The 20,517-nt window shown below is 41.0% G+C and overlaps 1 protein-coding gene across 3 annotated transcripts in view; it reads left to right on the forward strand.

The window, feature by feature from the left end:
- The window catches only part of CAST (calpastatin), a 128,945-nt gene that overhangs the window by 27,518 nt on the left and 80,910 nt on the right, over positions 1-20,517 (forward strand). For all 3 annotated transcript variants that reach the window (XM_064274272.1, XM_064274275.1, XM_064274281.1), the window contains exon 3: positions 9,614-9,685. In XM_064274272.1, coding sequence (XP_064130342.1) covers positions 9,614-9,685 — 72 coding nt within the window. The remainder of the gene's footprint in view (positions 1-9,613; positions 9,686-20,517) is intronic.

The following is a 20,517-nucleotide window of genomic DNA, read 5'->3' on the forward strand; positions in this document are numbered from 1 at the left end:
ATAAAAGATTGGAAAAGTTACAAATATGATTAAACCTTTTCTTTAATAAAAACATAAAGGACATTCAGAAATATGAATTAAGTGACTGAGATTCATGAATAAGAAAAACGATTCAGCCTTTTAACCCAGAAATTCCAGTTCTTTCTCCCAAATATTTAATCAGAGGTGTTCTCAGTGACCTGTGTTTAAGGATGTTCATCATAGCTTTGTTTTTAATAATAACAACTAGGGGGAAGACAAACGCACAGCCGTAAGGAATTGGATAAGTAAGTTGTGGCACAGACATAGCGCCTAAGGTTGTCATGCTTGAAGAACATTTAGCTGCAGGGGAAAATGTTTATGTTAGGTAAAAAAAGACAAGAAAGACCTAACAATTCTATTTATGTAACATACTTATACGTATTTTTGTATTTGGATAAAAATAGAAAAAATAATAAGGTTGTTGTCTTGAGTGTGAGGATTCTGAGTAATTTACATATTTTTCTTTCTACTTTTCTCTCTATTCTAAAAGTTTTTTTTTCTTGTTTTTTAAGCAAGGAGAAAAAAATAAACCACATAGATAAAATAAGGGAAGAGAGTGTTTGACAATGATCAGAACTGAATCTAGGTGTTTGTCTGCCTAGACTTTAAAAAGAGAAATGTTTTATACTTGAATCTTTTAGCTTTGGACTTCAGAGCCCCTATGAGGTACTTTCAGAGCAAGGATGTTGCTGCTTCTGTGTGTGTGTGTATGTGTGTCTGTGTTGTGTGTGCTTGTGTGTGTATGGACATACACACATTTAAGCAGAAGAGCATCTCTTAAATATGGACAGAAAATAAAGACTTTAGCACAAAGGCAGTTTGAAGGGCAAGGATTCTTAAAAGTTTTTGGTCCATGTCCCTTTGGAATCGGATAAAAACTGTGATATTTTCCTTGGAAAGTTGCTTACATATATGAATATAAAAAAAAAAAAGTGTTATGTAATTTAAAGAGGTGAGAGCCCTAGTGGCACAGTGGTTAAGAGCTCAGCTGTTAACCAAAAGGTCGGCAGTTTGAATCCACCAGCCATGCCCGGGAAACCCTATGGGGCAGTCATGTTCTGACCTATAGTGTCACTATAAGTCAGAATCAACTCAGTGGCAGTGAGAGCCTTGGTGGCACAGTGGTTAAGAGCTCAGCTGCTAACCACGAAGCCAGCAGTTCTAATCCACCAGCTGCTCCTTGGAATCTCTATGGGGCAGTTCTTACTGTATCCTACAGGGTCACTAAGAGTTGGAATCAACTCAGTGGCAATGGGTTTGGTTTTTGGTTTTTTAGAAATACACACCATCTCTAACCTTGAAGGGACTGGACCATCTTATCAAATACATGTATTTAGGAGGCACCATCTAATAATATTTTTCCCGGTAGTTTTGTTTTTAATGCCTGAAATTCTACCATTAGCAACTTCCTTAATTTTTAAGATGAGAATTGCCTTCCCCTGAGTCGTTTTCTAAGTTGCAGGTATTGCTAGGAGGGATAACATATTAATTATTAACATATTAGTGGAAGTAATTTGACAGGAGAGGAAGAGAATTATGTAAGCACTATTCTCCTGTAGATTTGTTAAAGGTAGTAGAGAACTAGTTATTATTTGCTAATAATAACTACTTATTATATAGGCATTACACACATGCATACATGCATGCAATGCATACACACACTTATAGTCACTCATTTAGTCCTTACAGCAACCCCATTCTCCCGGTGAGAAAATTAAGGCACAGCTTGGTTGAATCCAAAACCCAACCCAGTGCCATCGAGTTGATTCCAACTCACAACGACCCTGTAGGACAGAGTAGAACTGCCCCGTAGAGTTTCCAAGGAGCGCCTGGTGGATTTGAACTGCTGACCCTTGGGTTAGCAGCTGTAGCACTTAACCACTACGCCACCAGGGTTTCCACTTGGTTGAATAACCTGCCCCAAATCACACTTATTTGGTACTGGAGCCAGGAATTGAACTCACTCTCTGGAGTGTATGCTTTTAACTAATATCCTGTAATGATAATACCAGAAAATCAAACCATTTGCCATTGAGTCGATTCTGACTCATAGCGATGCTAGAGGACAGAGTAGAACTGCCCCATAGGGTTTCCAAGGAGTAGCTGGTGAATTAGAACTGCTGACTTCTTGATTAGCAGCTAAGCTCTTAAGCTCTCTACCTCCAGGGCTCCATAATGATAATAAAATAACCTATTTTAAGAATTCTACCTAAGACCAAGGAGACTCTTGGTGATGCAAACAGTTAATGCGCTTGGCTGCTAACTGAAAGGTTGGAGGTTTTAGCTCACCTGGAAGCATCGCAGAAGAAAGACCTGGTAGTCTCCTTCTGAAAAATCAACTATTGAAAACCCTGTGGAGGACAATTCTACTCTGAAAGACATGGGGTCACCATGAGTCAGAGTTGACTCAAGAGCAACTGTGTGTGTGTGTGTGTGTGTGTGTGTGTGTGTGTGTGTGTGTGTTTTAACCTAAGGCCAATTCCATAGACTTTCTTAGTACTCTTATCAAATTTTGTAACTCACTTCTCTACCTCTTCATTTCCCTCTTTCTTCCTTTTACTATACCTCTTTTTATTCAAGAAAACCATAAAGCAAGATTAAATCATTCTGATTTCCACAAATCTAAAACGGTCCCTCCTGATACAAGTTATCCCTGGAGAAAGACATGATGCTTTGTATAATAGAGCGTCAATGAAAAAGAGGAAGACACTCAATGAGATGAATTGACACAGTGGCTGCAACAATGGGCTCAAGGATAACAATGAGTGTGAGGATGGCAAAGGACTGGGCAGTGTTTCTTTTGTACATGGGGTCGCTGTGAGTGAGAATCGACACAACAGCACCTAACAACAACAATGAAATGTAGGAAATTGTTGGTATAACTAGTCCCTCTTTATAGATGGAAAATGAGACACAGAGGGAAGCTGAATCAAAGCAAAGTTTATGCCTGAGCAGGATAGAGTACACAAGTTCTCTGTAAATGGACTGGACTTAGTGTCCTCAGTTTGGGTCCAATAGAAGCAGAGACAGAGTGGAGGATTATACTTCTGTCCCTGTCAATCGTTAGGCCTGGGGCCCTGTGACATGCTCAACTGCAAGAAGGAAATGACTCAGCCAGACCTGAGAACAGACATATAAGATGAGGGACAGGTTGTTCCTGACAGTCGCTTTACTTTCTGCAGGACTTGAGTTAAATGAGAAGGTGCTCATAAATATTAGCAGGAATGTGATTGATTGGCATGGAAAACTCTGCTCAATGTGGATTTATGAAAATGAAGAAAAAGAATTTAACTCAAAATATGAACTTATCATGGCATCAGCACCCTCATTTAACCTCTTAATCTTTTATTCTGGAGACAAGAGTTTATCTGTATGTTATGTAGAATAATACATAAATGAACTTGTTTTGAGAGTTTCCACTTACTGTGGGTAGATGAATTCTGTTCTGTGTAAGAGTAGATTCAGCCTTCTCAACTAGCTGGTGAGTATGGAGATCTAGCCAGGTGGGAGATGTGTCCAGGACCAGGATAGGATGTCAAAGGACTGGTAAAGTGATAAAGAAGACACCTGCAAAAGAACATGCAGGTGACATGAAGTCAGAGAACTTTGAGAACTTTTCTTCTGAAGGCAAGAGAGGACTCATGGGAGCCAGACAGTGCCCAGAGAAGACAAGCAAGCAGGCCAGGGCCTAGAAGAAATGGACAGTCCCAAATATACCTGACTGTAGGGCCAGCCTGAACCCACATCAGTCCTCAGACTAATACCTAGATCTGATAGCCTGTTTCATTTCATACTGCATATGCCTATGTCATGATCAGGAACCGATGGTACTGAAGAAAGAAGTCCAAGCTGCTCTGAAGGCACTGGCGAAAAACAAGGCTCCAGGAATTGATGGAGTATCAATTGAGATGTTTCAACAAACAGATGTAAGCGCTGGAGGTGCTCACTCCCAAGAAATATGAAAGACAGCTTCCTGGCCAACTGACTGGAAGAGATCCATATTTATGCCTATTCCCAAGAAAGGTGATCCAACTGAATGTGGAAATTATAGAACAATATCGTTAATATCACACGCAAGCAAAATTTTGCTGAAGATCATTCAAAAACGGCTACAGTAGTATATTGACAGGGAACTGCCAGAAATTCAGGCCGGTTTCAGAAGAGGATGTGGAACCAGGGATATCATTGCTGATGTCAGATGGATCCTGGCTGAAAGCAGAGAATACCAGAAGGATGTTTACCTGTGTTTTATTGACTATGCAAAGGCATTCGACTGTGTGGATCATAACAAACTATGGATAACACTGCGAAGAATGGGAATTCCAGAACACTTAATTGTGCTCATGAGGAACCTTTACATGGATCAAGAGGCAGTTGTTCGGACAGAACAAGGGGATACTGATTGGTTTAAAGTCAGGAAAGGTGTGCGTCAGGGTTGTATTCTTTCACCATACCTATTTCATCTGTATGCTAAACAAATAATACGAGAAGCTGGACTATATGAAGAAGAACGGGGCATCAGGATTGGAGGAAGACTCATTAACAACCTGCGTTATGCAGATGACACAACCTTCCTTGCTCAAAGTGAAGAGGACTTGACGCACTTACTAATGAAGATCAAAGGCCACAGCCTTCAGTATGGATGACACCTCAACATAAAGAAAACAAAAATCCTCACAACTGGACCAATGAGCAACATCATGATAAACAGAGAAAAGATTGAAATCGTCAAGGATTTCATTTTACTTGGATTCACAATCAACAGCCATGGAAGCAGCAGTCAAGAAATCAAAAGACACATTGCATTGGGCAAATCTGCTGCAAAGGACCTCTTCAAAGTGTTGAAGAGCAAAGATGTCACCCTGAGGACTAAGGTGCATCTGACCCAAGCCACGGTATTTTCAGTCACATCATATGCATGTGAAAGCTGGACAATGAATAAGGAAGACCAAAGAAGAGTTGACGCCTTTGAATTCTGGTGTTGGCAAAGAATATTGAATATACCATGGACTGCCAAAAGAACAAACAAATCTGTCTTGGAAGAAGTGCGGCCAGGAGGCTCCTTAGAGGCAAGGATGGCAAGACTGCGTCTTACATACCTTGAACATGTTGTCAGGAGGGATGAATCCCTGGAGAAGGACGTCATGCTTGGCAGAGTACAGGGTCAGCAGAAAAGAGGAAGACCCTCAACGAGGTGGATTGACACAGTGGCTGCAACAATGAGCTCAAGCATAACAACGATTGTGAGGATGGTGCAGGACCGGATAGTGTTTCGTTCTGTTGTGCGTAGGGATGCTATGAGTCGGAACGACTCGACGGCACCCAACAACTAACAACATGCCTATGTCTACCATGATTAGGTACATTGGCTTCTTTCTATTCCTATAACTTGCCAAGCCCATTCCCAACTCAGAGCCTTTGCACGTGCTGCTTTATCTGCCTAGAATACACATACTCTCCTCTCACTCTCCCACCCCTATACCAATCCCATATTGTTACCTAGCTGGGGCCTGTGCCCTGGAGCAGTCAAGCCAATGAAACATACTCCAAGTTAGAAAGAGAGAGAAAGTTTATTAGGAAGTGACACCAACGGGAAGTCTGGCGGCAGTGCAGGCTGTCTTTATGGAGTCCTGAAAAGCAATTTCTGCATCAGAGCTTATATGTCATTTTTGCAAGCATGTAGCCCACAGATGGTTGGATGACTATACATCATAAAACAACTACAAGAAACGCTTTATTAAACTAAAGATATGCATGCTGGACATCTGGACTCTGATTTGTACGTCTGTAACAGGCAAAAAAAAACTTACGTAAAAATCTCTCTGCTAGTGGAAGTGGCCTGCTAAGTTTACTTTGACCAAGATAAGGAGCCAGAAAGAAAGTTGCAGACCAAAAGCACCATGTAACCTTCCTAGCTGCCGCCTTGCAGGCTGAAGGCCATCTCCCAAGAGAACAAAGAAAAGGAGGGAGGCCAAGGCTGTAAGAGCTGAGAAGTCCCTGTACCCCTCTGGAAGGAGACCAGTGCAGCTGGTGTAGTAAAAAGAAGACATTGAAAATATCTTTTTTTTTTTTTTTGCTTGGTACAAAATACCAAGCCAAAAAAAAAACAAAAAACTTACAAGTTACTTAGAGTATCATGGCATTAGTTATGTCAAGCTCTCAATTGCCCATTTCGAAAGGAAGAAAACATGTTACGAGGTGTTAGGGTCACAATATTGACATGATTGGGTCCCTCTCAACATTTGGGTTTCAGTCTTCAGATAGGCCTGCTTTGTCCAACCTATCTAAGCAGTCCTCAGCCAGTCACTCTGTTACATTACCCTGTTTTATTGTCTTATAGCACTCTTCACTTTCTGAAATCTTGTTTTTTGTTTGTTTTTGTTGTTGTTGTTGACTTACTTAGAGTCTAAGTACTCCTAGAATGTAAGATAACAGGAGCTTTATCTGATTGGTCATTATATCCCCACTACCTAGAAGAGGGACACCCTGGTGGTGTAGTGGTTAAGTGCTACGGCTGCTACTCAAAAGGTCAGCAGTTCGTATCTGCCAGGCACTCCTTGGAAACTCTATCGAGCAGTTCTACTCCGTCCTATAGGGTCACTATGAGTTGGAATCAACTCGATGGCAGTGGGTTTTTGGTTTACCTAGAATAGAGGAGTCTGTGGGTGGTGCAAACAGTTAATGTGCTTGGCTGCTTATGGAAAGTTTGGAGGCTCAAGTCCACTCGGGTGCCTTGGAAGAAAGGCCTGGAGATCTACTTCTGAAAAATCAGCCACTGAAAACCCTATGGAGCACAGTTCTACGCTGACACACATGGAGTCTCCATGGAGTTGTTGAGTTCCTGGCATCTGGTTTTATGTACTATAGGACCTGGTTCATAGGCAGGGTTCAATAAGTGCTTATCCATTGAATGAATGAGCAAATGAATACACGAAGTCAAACACATTTGAAAAATGGGAGCCAGGTCTTAGACACCAGCCAAAACAATCTATAATTAAGCTTTGGTTACTAACCTGAGGATAAGACGTCTGGGCTCTGTATATTTGTGCTTTCGTATTTTGTTTTCTGTGCCTGACATTGACTAGGGGCCTAATAAATATTTGTTGTATGAATACCTAATGAAGGATTTTTATAAATTCCACCTAATTTCATCTGAACTAAACTGATCCTGTCTAGGGTAGGCAAATGGACCCCTGGTGGCACAGTGGTTAAGAGCTCAGCTATTAGCCAAAAGGTCAGCAGTTCAAATCCACCAGCTGCTCCTTGGAAGCCCTATGGGTCAGTTCTGTTCTGTCCTGTGGGTCGCTCAGTCGGAACAGACTTGATGGCAGCTGGTTTGGTTTTTTCTTTGGCTTAGAGTAGGCAATCCAGGCAGCTTAGAGGGGCAAGCCAAGCTTTGGAGTGACAGGTCACTCCAAAGTGACAGGAAAGCTGAAGGATCCTTAGGTGAGTTAAAAGACACTGAATTTATTCCTAAGTCATTTTTTTAAGAGTAAACTTTGAGTTGGTGTAGCAGTAAAAATGAAAATAAGCAGACATATTAAGTTTAAAGTTATTATTTGTAACTTAATAGTTTTGTAACTCAGCCAAAAAGCAAGTTGTTGGGTTTTATTTGTTTTTAATTCTCATGGGCAAATTCTAGCTGACATGTTATAAGCAGTAGGATTCATTTGCAGATAAACCAGGGTTGGGGACGTGGGCTTTGACGTAGTGAATGGAAAGTGTAGTTAGCCCAGGATTGGAATGTGGCCTGCCTCACTTGTAGCTGAGACCAAACACTAGCAGCTGGAGTATAGGGAGCTGTGTCATTCTAGACAAATGACCTAACCTCTCTGAGCTTCAGTCTTCTCATTCAGAAATGAGTTGGTTGAAATGGGTAAGTTCTTTTTCTTCTATGTCCAGTCCCTAACTTTGAACTGGATTACACAGTAGGGTATCAGAAACTATTTGTTAATACATTTTATATTTTAGAAAATAATTGTGATCTGGATAAAGTTTGGCCATCCTCTTTTCACAATCTTACCTATCCTACCTACATTACTACCTCTTTCGTTTATCATATTTATTTAGTTTAGTTTTTTTCTTCTCTTGGTGGATGGTAGTGTATGTATGCTTGGGAGAGAGTATTTAAATAATTTGGTCTACAGATGATGCCTGGGAACCTGAGGCCCCTGCAAAAATACCTATGAAGCCCCCTAGATGACCATTTTATAAAAATATTTCCACCCTGGTTTTTGGCAATGTTCCTGCAGTACTCTGTGAGTCATCACCAGTGGACAAGAAGAAATTATACTTTGAGGACAGAAAGTTAAGTTTCGGGGTTTTTGCTTGCTATGGCGATATAGCTGAAGGAAAAGAAGGCTTCAGCTCAGTCTTCAATGGCAGACATTTTCAAAAAATTAAACAATATCAATCTTGCTACAAATTTCTTCTAAATGTTAAAGGATTAAACCAAATTTTCTCAATTAAATATTTAAAGTTGTAGTCAACATTGTTAGGTTACGGTTAAATTTTTTTGTAATCATGTACAGCTCTTGAGTGTTTTATATATCAGCTAATTAGTACATCTCCATCCTTTATGTGCCCAGTGTTTAGAGTACATGATTCATATTTGATATGATACCTTGAAGCATAATCCCACCATTTGAAAGTATAAAGCTTTACGTGCTTGCTTCTTTGAAATATAACTATTCATAAGTAAAAGATACAATATCATACCAAGGCCTTACGTAGAAAGCAACTACTTCGTTTTTCTTTTTCTTTTATTTTTTTATCATATAGTGTTCTTTTCTGTTACAAAAGTTATATATATAATTAAATACAAAAAGCACCAGAAGAATATTTTTTTTTAAATCATTTTTACCTCATCATCAGAAAATAACCCCATGTGTACCTCAGGGATCAAACTATACACAGTTTTATGATGTGACTTTGTATAAAATATAAACAATGTGTCTTCCTTTAATTAAATATTCTTCTAAAGTGTGGTTTTTAATAACTGCTTGATATTTCATCTTATTGCTGTGCTTTAACTTAATGCCCTATCGCCTAGGCTGGTAAGAAAATTGGGTTTAAAGCAGACAACTGCTTTTTATTAGCAGTGACCACGGCCAAGTTATTTATTCCTTCTATTTTTTTTATTCCTTAGTCTACTCACCCATAAAGTGGGGATAACAATACTACCAGCTTTATATTAGTTAATGTGAAGATTAAATAAGTTATTACACGTGGTACATAAAATACTTGGAACACTTAGAATAATGTATGGGTCGTGCTAAGTACTTTCAGTGTTTGATATTATAATACAGTGATGAATATCTTTGCAAAAAATATTTTCTGAAGATTTTTAAAATTTTTCAGATCATTGAATATTGAGCAGCTGGGATTTATTCAACTTACTCTTCCTTTTCAATATTTATATAGCCCTTAGGCAAAGTTATTAAAAATTAAAAAACATATATTCAGATTGGGTACGTTTAGTATGTTAGTCTGATTTTTGTTTGAGAAGATATTTGTATTGGTATGAAGATTTGCACTTGGCAACATTGTTGAGCTGTTTCCTCCCATTAAAACTAATATTTTCTATTTTAAGAAAAATGCAGCAAGCCCTGGGAGCAGTCAGCCCTCCAGAACACATGCTAGTGGAACAACGTCTACCAGCAAGGTCAGTCCTTTTCTATGCGGGAAAAGACCCGTACTCTACAAGTATATCATCAGAGGATGGGGACTGTGGGGAAGACAATATCATTGTATCACTGACAGTTCTTGAACAAAGTATTATTTCTCTGCTGGAGCGGGGGTTGAGGGAGATGTAATTTTTTAAATAATTATTTGAATGACTTAAAATCTAGTAAAAACCATTTATGGAGTCCGTAGGCAGTGCAAGTAGTTAACACACTCAATGGCTAACTGAGAGGTTGGAGGTTCAAGTCTACCCCAAGGCACCTTGGAAGAAAGGCCTGGCAATCTAATTCCAAAAAAAATCAGCCATTGAAAACCCTGTGGAGTACAGTTCTACTCTGACACACATGGCATCTCATGAGTTGGTTGATTCCATGGCAACTGGTTTTTAAAACCATTTATATACTGTGTAAGTGTTCAGGTAAATATTAGTTATTATCATAAATATCTGTAGATAGCATTAGACTTCTGTGCATTTTATCAGTAGAAGTACAGCCATCTCACTTCTTGAGAAAAGCTTTCAAATTGTCTTCATGAGTATCAGTTACACCGGGCTGTCTGCTAAGTGCTCTAATTAATTTATATACCCCCTCCCCAACAACCTTATGGAGAACACACTGTTAATATTCCTTTATAGATGAGGAAACCAGGGCTCAGAGAGGTTATGTGACCTTGACAAGATCACAAAACTAGTAAGATAGAGGTAGGATTCAAACCCAGGCTTCCTTTTTATGCAAGGTCTTCAATTCTGGGTCTCAAAAGCTCTAACTGAGCATTCTTGAGTAATATAACACTTCAGAGTTTTGCAGTTTATAAAAACCACTGAAACATTACCTTTCAAGACAAGAAACTACAGGTGGGAGTGGAGCCAAGATAACAGACTAGTCAGAGGTACTAAGCCATCCTGCTGCAACAAAGGAAAACATATACAGACGTCAGTCCTAGAACCTGAATCTTAAATGAAGGGATACATTATTAGTTTGGAAATCACTGAGGAGAAGAAAACAGGGAAGGAAGAGAGATAGGAAGTGGAGATTCCTGACCAAACAACATGACTCAGCGTTGCCATCTTGGAATAAAGCCAACAGCTCCACATGCAGAAAGGCACCACCACGCAATTCCCAATAGGAGACAGAGATGCCACATAGACGCACCCAGGCTAAGTAAGACTGTATTTGCTGGCTGCAGCTCAAGGAGAAGCCCAGACCCTCTCACCCATTAATATTAACCACAGGAGCACTCTCCTACAACCCCCTCCCCTCTGGGGAACAGCAGTTATAACCACCCCAGTCTGGCGACCTTGACTTCTGGGAACCAGAGTACTAACCCACCCAATTGCCCTTCTCCATCTAACCCCATCTGCCCCTTCCCTTGCACCCCCTCCTTCCACTCACCTCCGTCCTACTTCCCACAGCCCTGAGGGCACCCAGCCGGGACCCGAGGCCCTTTCCCGCTGACTCCTGGCTACCCGTTGCCCATTGCCCGCCGTGGCAAACTGGGGACCTAGTCTGAACCCCAGGCCATCCCCCACTGGCTCCGGACCCCTTCTGCCACCCACTGCAGCACCCAGGGGACCTGGCCTGAACCCCAGGCCCATTCCCACAAGCTTTGGACCCCTTCCACCCGCCATAGTCCATGGTGGCCTTGCTCCAACCCCTGGCCTGGTTCACGCTGCAAACAAACAACCCATCTCTACCCCTTCCCCTCCTGCTGGACCTGCCCTGCATACCAGGACAAGGTGAGAACTATGGAGCCCAGCAACAAAGCAGGCCTAGCACACCCACCCAGACATAACCAAAAAAGTAGAACGAAACAAACAATCCTACAGTTAATAAATAAAGAAAACAATACCTGAATGTCTCAGAGACAGCAGACAATATCAAAACATATTAACAAAAAAAAAGACAAGATGACTCCAGTAAGCCAGCAGAATAAAGCACCAGTTGACTTTCCAGCAGAAGAAAAGGCACTGGAAATGCCTGATGAAACCAAAAAACCAAACCCATTGCCATCAAGTCGATTCCAACTCATAGCGATCCTATAGGGAATTCAAAAGTCTAATATTCAGGGCTCTCCAAGAGATTAGGAAAGAGATCTAAGAAAATGCAGATAAAAATCATGGGAAACACAGACTGGAAACTACAATTTTGAAAGAAAAAAAAAATTTTTTTTTTTTAGCTAGTAGTTTTTAATATGTAAAATAGGTTCAGCCCATTTAAACCTTGCAGTCTTCCATTATCCCCAACATTATCTAAAAACTTAATCCACTTCAGTACTATATATATAGCTATTTAAAATAAGCATTTTCCCTTTAAAATTGGCGATTATCATATGGAGGTCTGTGAACCTCATACATGTCACTTGCTAGGTAAAAGTATAATATTTTGGTGCCTCCTGGTGCCCTGGCTCCTCTCCAAGTTCCCAAAGGTGCCAAACTAGGAATCAGCTGAGATCTTAGGGGAAGCTGGGCCCTCTAAAGCCAACCCAAGCCCAAAGTTTACCACCATCCCAGTGGAAGACCCATGAGTGTTTTATTACATCTTTTCAAATCTTCTCTTCTGCCAGCCAGTAAAAAGGATCATCACTGAAGAGAATCTAAAACCAAAACCAAACCCATTGCCATCGAGTTGATTCCGACCCGTAGTGACCCTACAGGACAGAAGAGAACTGAGCCATAGGGTTTCCAAGGAGCATGTGGGGGATTTGAACTGCCAACCTTTTGGTTAGCAGTGGTAGCTCTTAACCACTACGTCACCAGGTTTCCAAAATACAGAGAGAATGAACTAATATTTGGGATTAACATAAATTCAGAACCGATTCTACTCTCTTTTAGCCGTTCTGTTATTGTGTTGGGGACACTACAGCATCGAGGCTCACAGTGGTTAAGAGACTGCTTGGTGAGCCAGACAAACCTGAGTCTGAATTTCTTCTTTGCTGCTTATTACTAGTAGGTTTATTTAGCACCACTTAAGCCTCAGTTCCTTGTCAGTAAATTAGGAATAAGATTTCTTTTGTCAGAGCCATTGACAGGTTTAAATGAAATAAAATATATAAAACACTTAGACCAGGGCCTGGCAATTAGTAGGTACTGGAAAACATAGCTTTGCTGCTGTGGTTACTGTAATTAGTCTCATACTCAAGGAAGTCTCAGACTAAAAAAGATGTTCCAGGCATGTCCTATCTTTGATAGTATTAGGATCTTTATTTAACTTATACGTAAATTATAACTTTAAAACTGAGAAGCCTCATTAGCAAAATTTCAACCCAATGAGATTTAGTGAATCCTTGGTAGTTTCTTTACTTGCTATTATTGAAATTTTTGGAGAATCAGTGCATTCTGGAAAAGCACACCCAGTTTTTTCTTGAATTTAGTCATAAGAATCGGGGTCTATTCTATCCTTTTTCACACAGGAAGTTATAATCCAAACGTTCAGCATGAAATGGTTATAAAGAATTTGGGTACATCCCCCAAACCCTGTTCTGTCTCAGGAAACTGGGGGAGGGGAGACAGAGCAACCAGGTAGATGTTTATTGTGTTATTATTTATTGTTTATAATTTATTCAAGTAAATTATAATGTAGTTATAAATTTATAATTACTTACAATGATAATTATAATTTACTTAAATAATTTGTTACTGAATGGAAATGTGAATTTCTTTCCTTGGCTTCTAAAACACTGCTGTCTCCCACATTCAATCCTATCTCTCCTCTTGCACTTTCTTACTATGTTTTTCTGACTGGTTTTCCTTCACCAGTTTCCTAAATATTTGTTTTTGCAGAAAAAAAATGTGTATACTTGCTTATTTCTTGTTTTTGATGCCAGATCGGAAGGGCCATGACTCAGTACATCATCTCTTAAAAAATTACCACTCCTGTGCATCATTTAGAAAAGCTAGAGGTAATAGTATGTGTTATAACTTGAAGCCTTTTATTGAACAGTTAATTATTATAGGTCCCTAGATGGTGCAGACGGTTTGCACCCGACTGCTAACCTAAAGATTAGCAGTTCTAACCCACCCAGCAGTGTCATGGAAGAAAGACCTGTGATTTGCTTCCATAAAGATTACAGCCAAGAAAACCCTGTGGAGCAGTTCTACTCTGTAAAACATGTGGTCACCATGACTTGAAACCAACTCAATAGCAACAGGTTGTTTTGATTGTTTGTTTAGAGGCAATAGTATTTGTTATCACTTGAAATCTTTTATTAAGCAGTTATTATAACACACAGTAGACAAAATACTATCCTCCAAATACATTCAGAAAAGACATGAAAAAATAGTAGATACAATTGGCAGTGAGAATTAGTCACGGCCCTCTGATGAAAAGCCTTGTAATAAAAGGGATAAAATGGGGGTTTTCTTTTTTTCCCAAGACTGTAATCTTTTTTTTTTTAATTTTTATTGTGCTTTAAGTGAAAGTTTACAAATCAAGTCAGACTCTCATACGAAAATTTATAAACACCTTGCTATATACTCCTAATTGCTCTCCCCGTAATGAGACAGCACACTCCTTCCCTCCGCTCTCTCTTTTCATGTCCATTTGGCCAGCTTCTGACGCCCTCTACCCTCTTATCTCCCTTCAGACAGGAGATGCCAACATAGTCTCATGTGTCTACTTGATCCAAGAAGCTCATTCTTCACCAGTATCATTGTCTATCCCATAGTCCAGTCCAATCTGTGTCTGAAGAGTTGGTTAGGAATGGTTCCTGTTTTGGGCTAACAGAAAGTCTGGGGACCATGACCTCTGGGGTCATTCTAGTCTCAGACCATTAAGTCTGGTCTTTTTATGAGAATTTGGGGTCTGCATCCCACTGCTCTCCTGATCCCTCAAGGGTTCTTTGTTGTTGCCTGTCAGGACAGTCATCAGTTATAGCTGGGCACCATCTAGTTCTTCTGGTCTCAGGCTAATGGAGTCTCTGCTTTATGTGGCCCTTTCTGCCTCTTGGGCTCATAATTACCTTGTGTCTTTGATGTTCTTCATTCTCCTTTGCTCCAGGTGGGTTGAGACCAATCGATGCATCTTAGATGGCCGCTTGCTAGCGTTTAAGACCCCAGACGCTGCTCTCCAAAGTGGGATGCAGAATGTTTTCTTAATAGATTTTATTATGCCAATTGACTTAGATGTCAAAAGGGGGTTTTCTTGATTCTGGACACATGCAACTTGAAAGTTTAAAAAAAAAAAAAAAAGAATCATACTCTAAAAATTATTGAGAAAACCTTAAAGTTTGTTTTAAAAAATTAACTATTGAATTTCCAGCTTATGAGTAAGCTGTGTATTGTAGCATTGTTACCATGTATTGCAGAACTGTCTGATGAGAATTCTTACAAAAATGAGTAATCATGAGCACAAATAACATCATTTCTGCCATGTAACTCTGGGCTTAGAAGAGCCAAAGCTCATAAGTGACAGAGATGTTTCTAACTCAAACTAATTACTGTAAAATATTTAGTATTTAAAATTCAATTTTTGGCAAATTAATAATGCGTACTATTGAAGCAGCAGAAATTATCACCGACTCTTTTCATTAAAGCCAATATGAAAATAGTTGTGGTCCATAATAAGGCATGTCATTTTATTGCTGTAAGAGTTCTCAGACAACTTTGATTTCAGCCTCCTCATTGTTCAGGTGAAGAAACTGAGGTTCGGATTGCATTAGGAATTTCTCAACACAAGACTGAAGTTAAAGTTGTTAGTTCCAAACAACAGAATCCACTCTGGCTAGTTCAAGCAAAAAAGGAATTTCTCAAGGTACGGTGGGTAGCTCATAGGGAGAGACAAGAGGGTCCAGCAGTCAGAATCTAAAGCTTCACAGTCGGGGACAGTGCCCAACCATATGGTGGCGGCTTCTGCTAAAATCCAACTTGCCACCATAGCTCAGTCCTATCGCATTAAGAAATAACTTCTCTTCTAGCCTGGAGGGGAGAAGCTCTGCAAAGGAATAAGCACCCAACAGAGAAAGAAATAGCTTTGTGATGTTGGTCCTGGCTCTGCCATAAATATCTGTGTTAACTTTGTCAACACACTTCTAGCACACGGAGTTAAGGTGCTTACTTTTTCCATCTGTAATACAAGTGAGGGAGCTGGATAAATTCTTTGTGTATTGTGGAAAGTATTGCAGCATTCAGCGTGAGCGTCACCCTACAAACCTTGTATCACAGGTGGTTTATGAGATGAGTGTTAAACAGGCAAAATTTTTTATTTTAATAATTATACATGTATTTTAATGTGCTATAAAAAATAAACTAGCACATCAAACTCATGATCTTGTAGATATTTTTGCTTAAGACAAGGCTAAATTAAAAGTTTAAAAGTGAATCTACATGAAGAAAATATTAAAACCCCATGTGTGTCAGAGTAGAACTGTGCTCTGTAGGGTTTCCAATGGCTCTGACCTTTCAGAAGTAGATCACCAGGCCTTTCTTCCTAGGTACATTCGAGTGGACACGAACTGCCAGCCTTTTGGTTAGTAGTTGAGCACTTAACCATTAGCCCCACCCAGGGACTCCTTTAAAGAAAATATTAAGTAAATGTAATATAGATAGGGCAGATTTAAAAATATATATATCTTGTAGGTAATGTACAAATGACCAAAATTTGGGAAACAAGATCTAGAGCAGTGATTCTCATATTTTAATGAGCATACTGAATCAGTGGTGTTTTTATTAAAATGAAGATTCTGATTCAGGTCTGGGTTAGAAACAATTCTGTGTTCCCAATAAGCTTCCAGTTGATGCTGACGATGCTGGTCTGGCAACCACACTTTAACAAAGATGCTGAATGTGGGTAGTTTATACTTACCTTAGTTTACCTAATGTGGTTATAAATGCAGATTCCTAGGTTCCAAGCCTGGTTGGGGCAAAGCCCAGGAATTTCTATATTTAATAACCACACCAGGTGTTTCAGATGCAGATGATCAGAGGGCCCGACTTGGAGGGAGGATGAAACTTGGGGAATGTGACAGGCACAGCTCGTTAGGGGAACAATAATGTCCCTCGTCATCTCTAAGGGAAGGAGCCCCCCATCTCCTGGCCTGCAGCGTAAGAGTCTGTGGAAAATTTATATCATAACAATGCGATTACTCATCTGTATTACTCAGGTGCATAAACATATTCACCGTCATTGAGAGAGTCTGACGGCTGCATAACCCTGGGGGCTGTGAGGCCCAGGCCCGTCCCTGTCGGGGTATGGCCTGAGTGATCATCCTGTGCTGTTTTTGCCACAGAAGAAATGAATGCCAGTGAAACGTAGATAAGCTGAGATTTAGTTTAAAATTTTTTTAAATATATATTTTTTTAATTAAAGAAAATACTAAGGAACAAAAAATAGGAAATATTTAAGCTATAGTTTCATGAAGAAGTGTTATGAGGATAGGGGCTTCAACTCAGGGAATTATAACATATTAGACTTGGAAGCCCTGGTGGCGCCGTGGTTAAAAGTGCTTAGCTGCTAACTGAAAGGTCTGCAGTTCAAACCCACTAGCCTACTCTGAGGGAAAAAGATATGGCGATCTGATTATGTAAAGATTTATAGCCTTGGAAACCCTATAAGGCAGTTCTACTCTGTCCTATAAGGTCACTGTGAGTTGGAATCAACTCAATACCAGTGGGTTTGGTTTTGGTTTTTAGAGTTGGAGGACCTCTTACTTTCAACAAATTTATTTAACAGAAGCGAAAGAAAAGGAAATAAGGTGCCTGTGAAGGGGAAGCCAGAGGGACCCCATACTTTTGACTGTGTGGTGGGGTTTGGGGTAGGAAGTGGTACAGATGAGCTTCCCCTCTTTTTTTTAAAGCAGTCCCCTCCATCTGTCTGGCCTGGAGGTCACTCCATCGAGGCACTGAGTCACTGCTCAGTTGCCACTAGCTGAGCCTGAGGTCGTTGTTCCTGAAATACTGCCCTCTCCTCACACAGCAAAGCTCAGGGTCCAAAGTCTTTATCGTGGCTGGGTTCGGCTTTAGGAAAAGTTGGGTTCCACATTTCTTTTAAAATTTTATGACTTTATCTCTCTTACTCCAGCAAACCAAAAACCCAAACCTGTTGCTGTGAATTCCAGCTTACAGCAACCCTAGAGGACAGAGTAGAACTGCCTCATAGAGTTCTCAAGGTTGTAATCTTCAAGGGGAGCCCTGGTGGTGCAGTGGTTAAGACCTCAGGCTGCTAAGCAGAACTGCTAAGCAGTTCATAATCCACCAGTCCTCCTTGGAAACCCTATGGGGCAGTTCTGCTCTGCCCTATAGGGTCACTATGAGTCAGAACATGACTCGACATTTTTTTTTTTAATCTTTAAGGAGGTCGACTGCTACATCTTTCTCCCGTGCGCACTCCATCATTCCTTCTGTATTTTTCAGTTGGCCTTCTATAAGAAAGAGCATTACCTTTCTCCCTATGTATTCATTCATTCATTTATAGCAGTGTGGACTCATGAATTCTTATTTTATTCAATGGCTTAAAATCCATTACTATTATTATTTATTTCGAAGTTTTTAATTGTAATAATATATTACAATTAAAGTAGAATTACTCCTTCGAACTGCTCTTCTAAAAACTGCATTATACAATTAGAAATGTATTTGAGAATGCTGGGCTTTATTATATTATATTATTATAGTTTAAAAAGAGCTCTTTGGGGAGACTGTATTTGCAGAGAGCCCTCACCGCTGCTCCCCCACTCCAGCAGCGTCAGTGTGACAGCCTAGGAGCGACAGACGTGCTGAGCACCCTGCACGTGGCCTGTGTTATTAAGTCAGGCAGGCCGGGGAGTCCAGCCTCCTGACCAGTCAGGGGAGTCGGGGTGGGGATGGGGGCGGCTCCCTCCCTGAACCGTCCGGAGCTCCCGGGGCGGGGCAGCTCCAGGAAGAGGGCCAGGAGGATCCTGCGTCGTCACCTCGGGACCCGCCCGGGCCCATCACGCTCTGCGGGGGCTCAGAGCTGAAACCAAGGGGCCGAGCCCAAGCAGGAATGACAACATTCTGAGAGCAGCCCCGCGCGCGCGGCCGCGAACGGAAGGCGCCCGGGGCCGGAGTCAGACGCAGAGTGAGTACTGATTTCTGGCCGCTTTTCTCCAAGGCTGTATCTGCTTCCGATCCGGGCAGCCTGGGCCGCCGCCTTCAGCCCGGGCCCTGCGTTTCCACAGCTTGCACCCTGGCAACTGACTCACCAGGCTGCGGACGTGTGTTCTTACTGTTATCTTGACCCAGAAGATAGATTTCTTTCCAGATGGTGTCTAAGTTACCTTGTGTTTCTCGTGGACGCCTCCTCCCTGTCGATCGCACTGTTGCTGACTCTTCAGTTGGGAATGGGTCTGGTGACCAGGACATGGTAGGGTTACAAAACAGGGGATTTGTGTGACCAGGCAAAATACCGAGAGAAGAAAAGCAGCAGCCGTGTCGATTTGGTTTGGCACTTTTGAGTCTAGAGTTGGACCCCCTCCTCCTCCCCGCACCCCGCCCCCGCCGCGGTGTTGACCTCGGTTTTAGACAGTGAGCTCACTCTGTGTGACCTTTCCATGTACCTGATCCATGCTGGGTGTATTGCCTGCGTGTTCTAACATGTTTCCGTTCTGTTTCCTTGAAGACACCTTGAGACTGTTGTAGGATGGCATCACGGAGAGTTACCTTGTACTTATCTTTCAAGAGTCCAAAGTGTTTTTACAGAGGTTTAACAATCTCGTGTGTACTGATGAGGCGCCAGTATTCTCCACCCATAAAATGGGCAAGAGGGCAAGTTCTTTATTCCCATGTTATAGCTTGAAAAAATGAGGCAGAGTTCAGTCAGCTTTCCTAAAGGGTGGGACCCTGGGTCCTCCTTACTCTTGTTCTACGAGGCCACCAATGCACCAGAGGAACAGGACTGCTTACTCAGTAGCTCTGTGAAGTTCCTGCTGTTCGAGATGCTTTTTAGAGAAAAACCTCTGCTTTGCAGGGAAACTCAAACAAGGAGAGGCATTTAAAGGGAATCCGTTTGTTTTCTAATGAAGTAGAGAGTACCCCTCCTGATGTGTTGCTTGTGAACACCGAATTCAGCTTTTCCACACTGATTTTTCAGTACCTTAAAGGAATATTGAGTTGCTGGGAATGTAGTGGGAAGGGAGGAAGTAGAGGATTAAAAGAAGGTAGTGAAATTTACAAAATCCTGGGGAACTAGGAAAGGCCACTTCTGCAGAATGGTGGAGAAGGGATAGGTGGCCAGCAGCCACAAGGCTGGATTGCACATCGGTGAGCGCAGCGAGGACTGCGCAACAGTGTTTATAAAGCAGCACATTCCAGTGTAAATGTTGGTTGTGGTTCAGTTCACATGCTTTGTGAGAGGATTCCCAGTGCATGAGAGCAGTTGATTATATAGAATTAGTAGTGAGTTTCAGTTCCTTGATTGTTCTCTGGTAGAATTGGCTGAGTGTAATTTCTCCTCCACAGTGAAAATTTAAAGGTATCTCATAAAATAACGGCTTGAAAGAATGAAACCAGAAAGAAAAGAAAGCCATTAGGAGAACACGAAGAATTAATTTGAACTAACTTCTTGGAATCAGCCAGGTGTTTATGTTCCTAGTCGTTGTAATAATAGTTATATCTTTAAGGTAGAACTATTTACTTTTCCCCAAAATATGAATTATCTAATTAGCCAAAAAACAAAAACTCAAAACCAAACCATGGAGTCAATTCCGAGTTATGGCAGCCCCATGTATTGCTCAACAACACTGTGCTCCGTAGGGTTTTCAAGGCATAGCTCCAGGTCTTTCTTCTGAGGCACGTCTGTGTGGGTTCAAACCACCAGACTTTCAGTTAGTATTCGAGTGCTTAACCTTTTATTCCTCTAAATG

The sequence above is a fragment of the Loxodonta africana genome, chromosome 2 (genome assembly GCF_030014295.1).
Source record: "Loxodonta africana isolate mLoxAfr1 chromosome 2, mLoxAfr1.hap2, whole genome shotgun sequence".
NCBI classification, from domain to species: domain Eukaryota; kingdom Metazoa; phylum Chordata; class Mammalia; order Proboscidea; family Elephantidae; genus Loxodonta; species Loxodonta africana.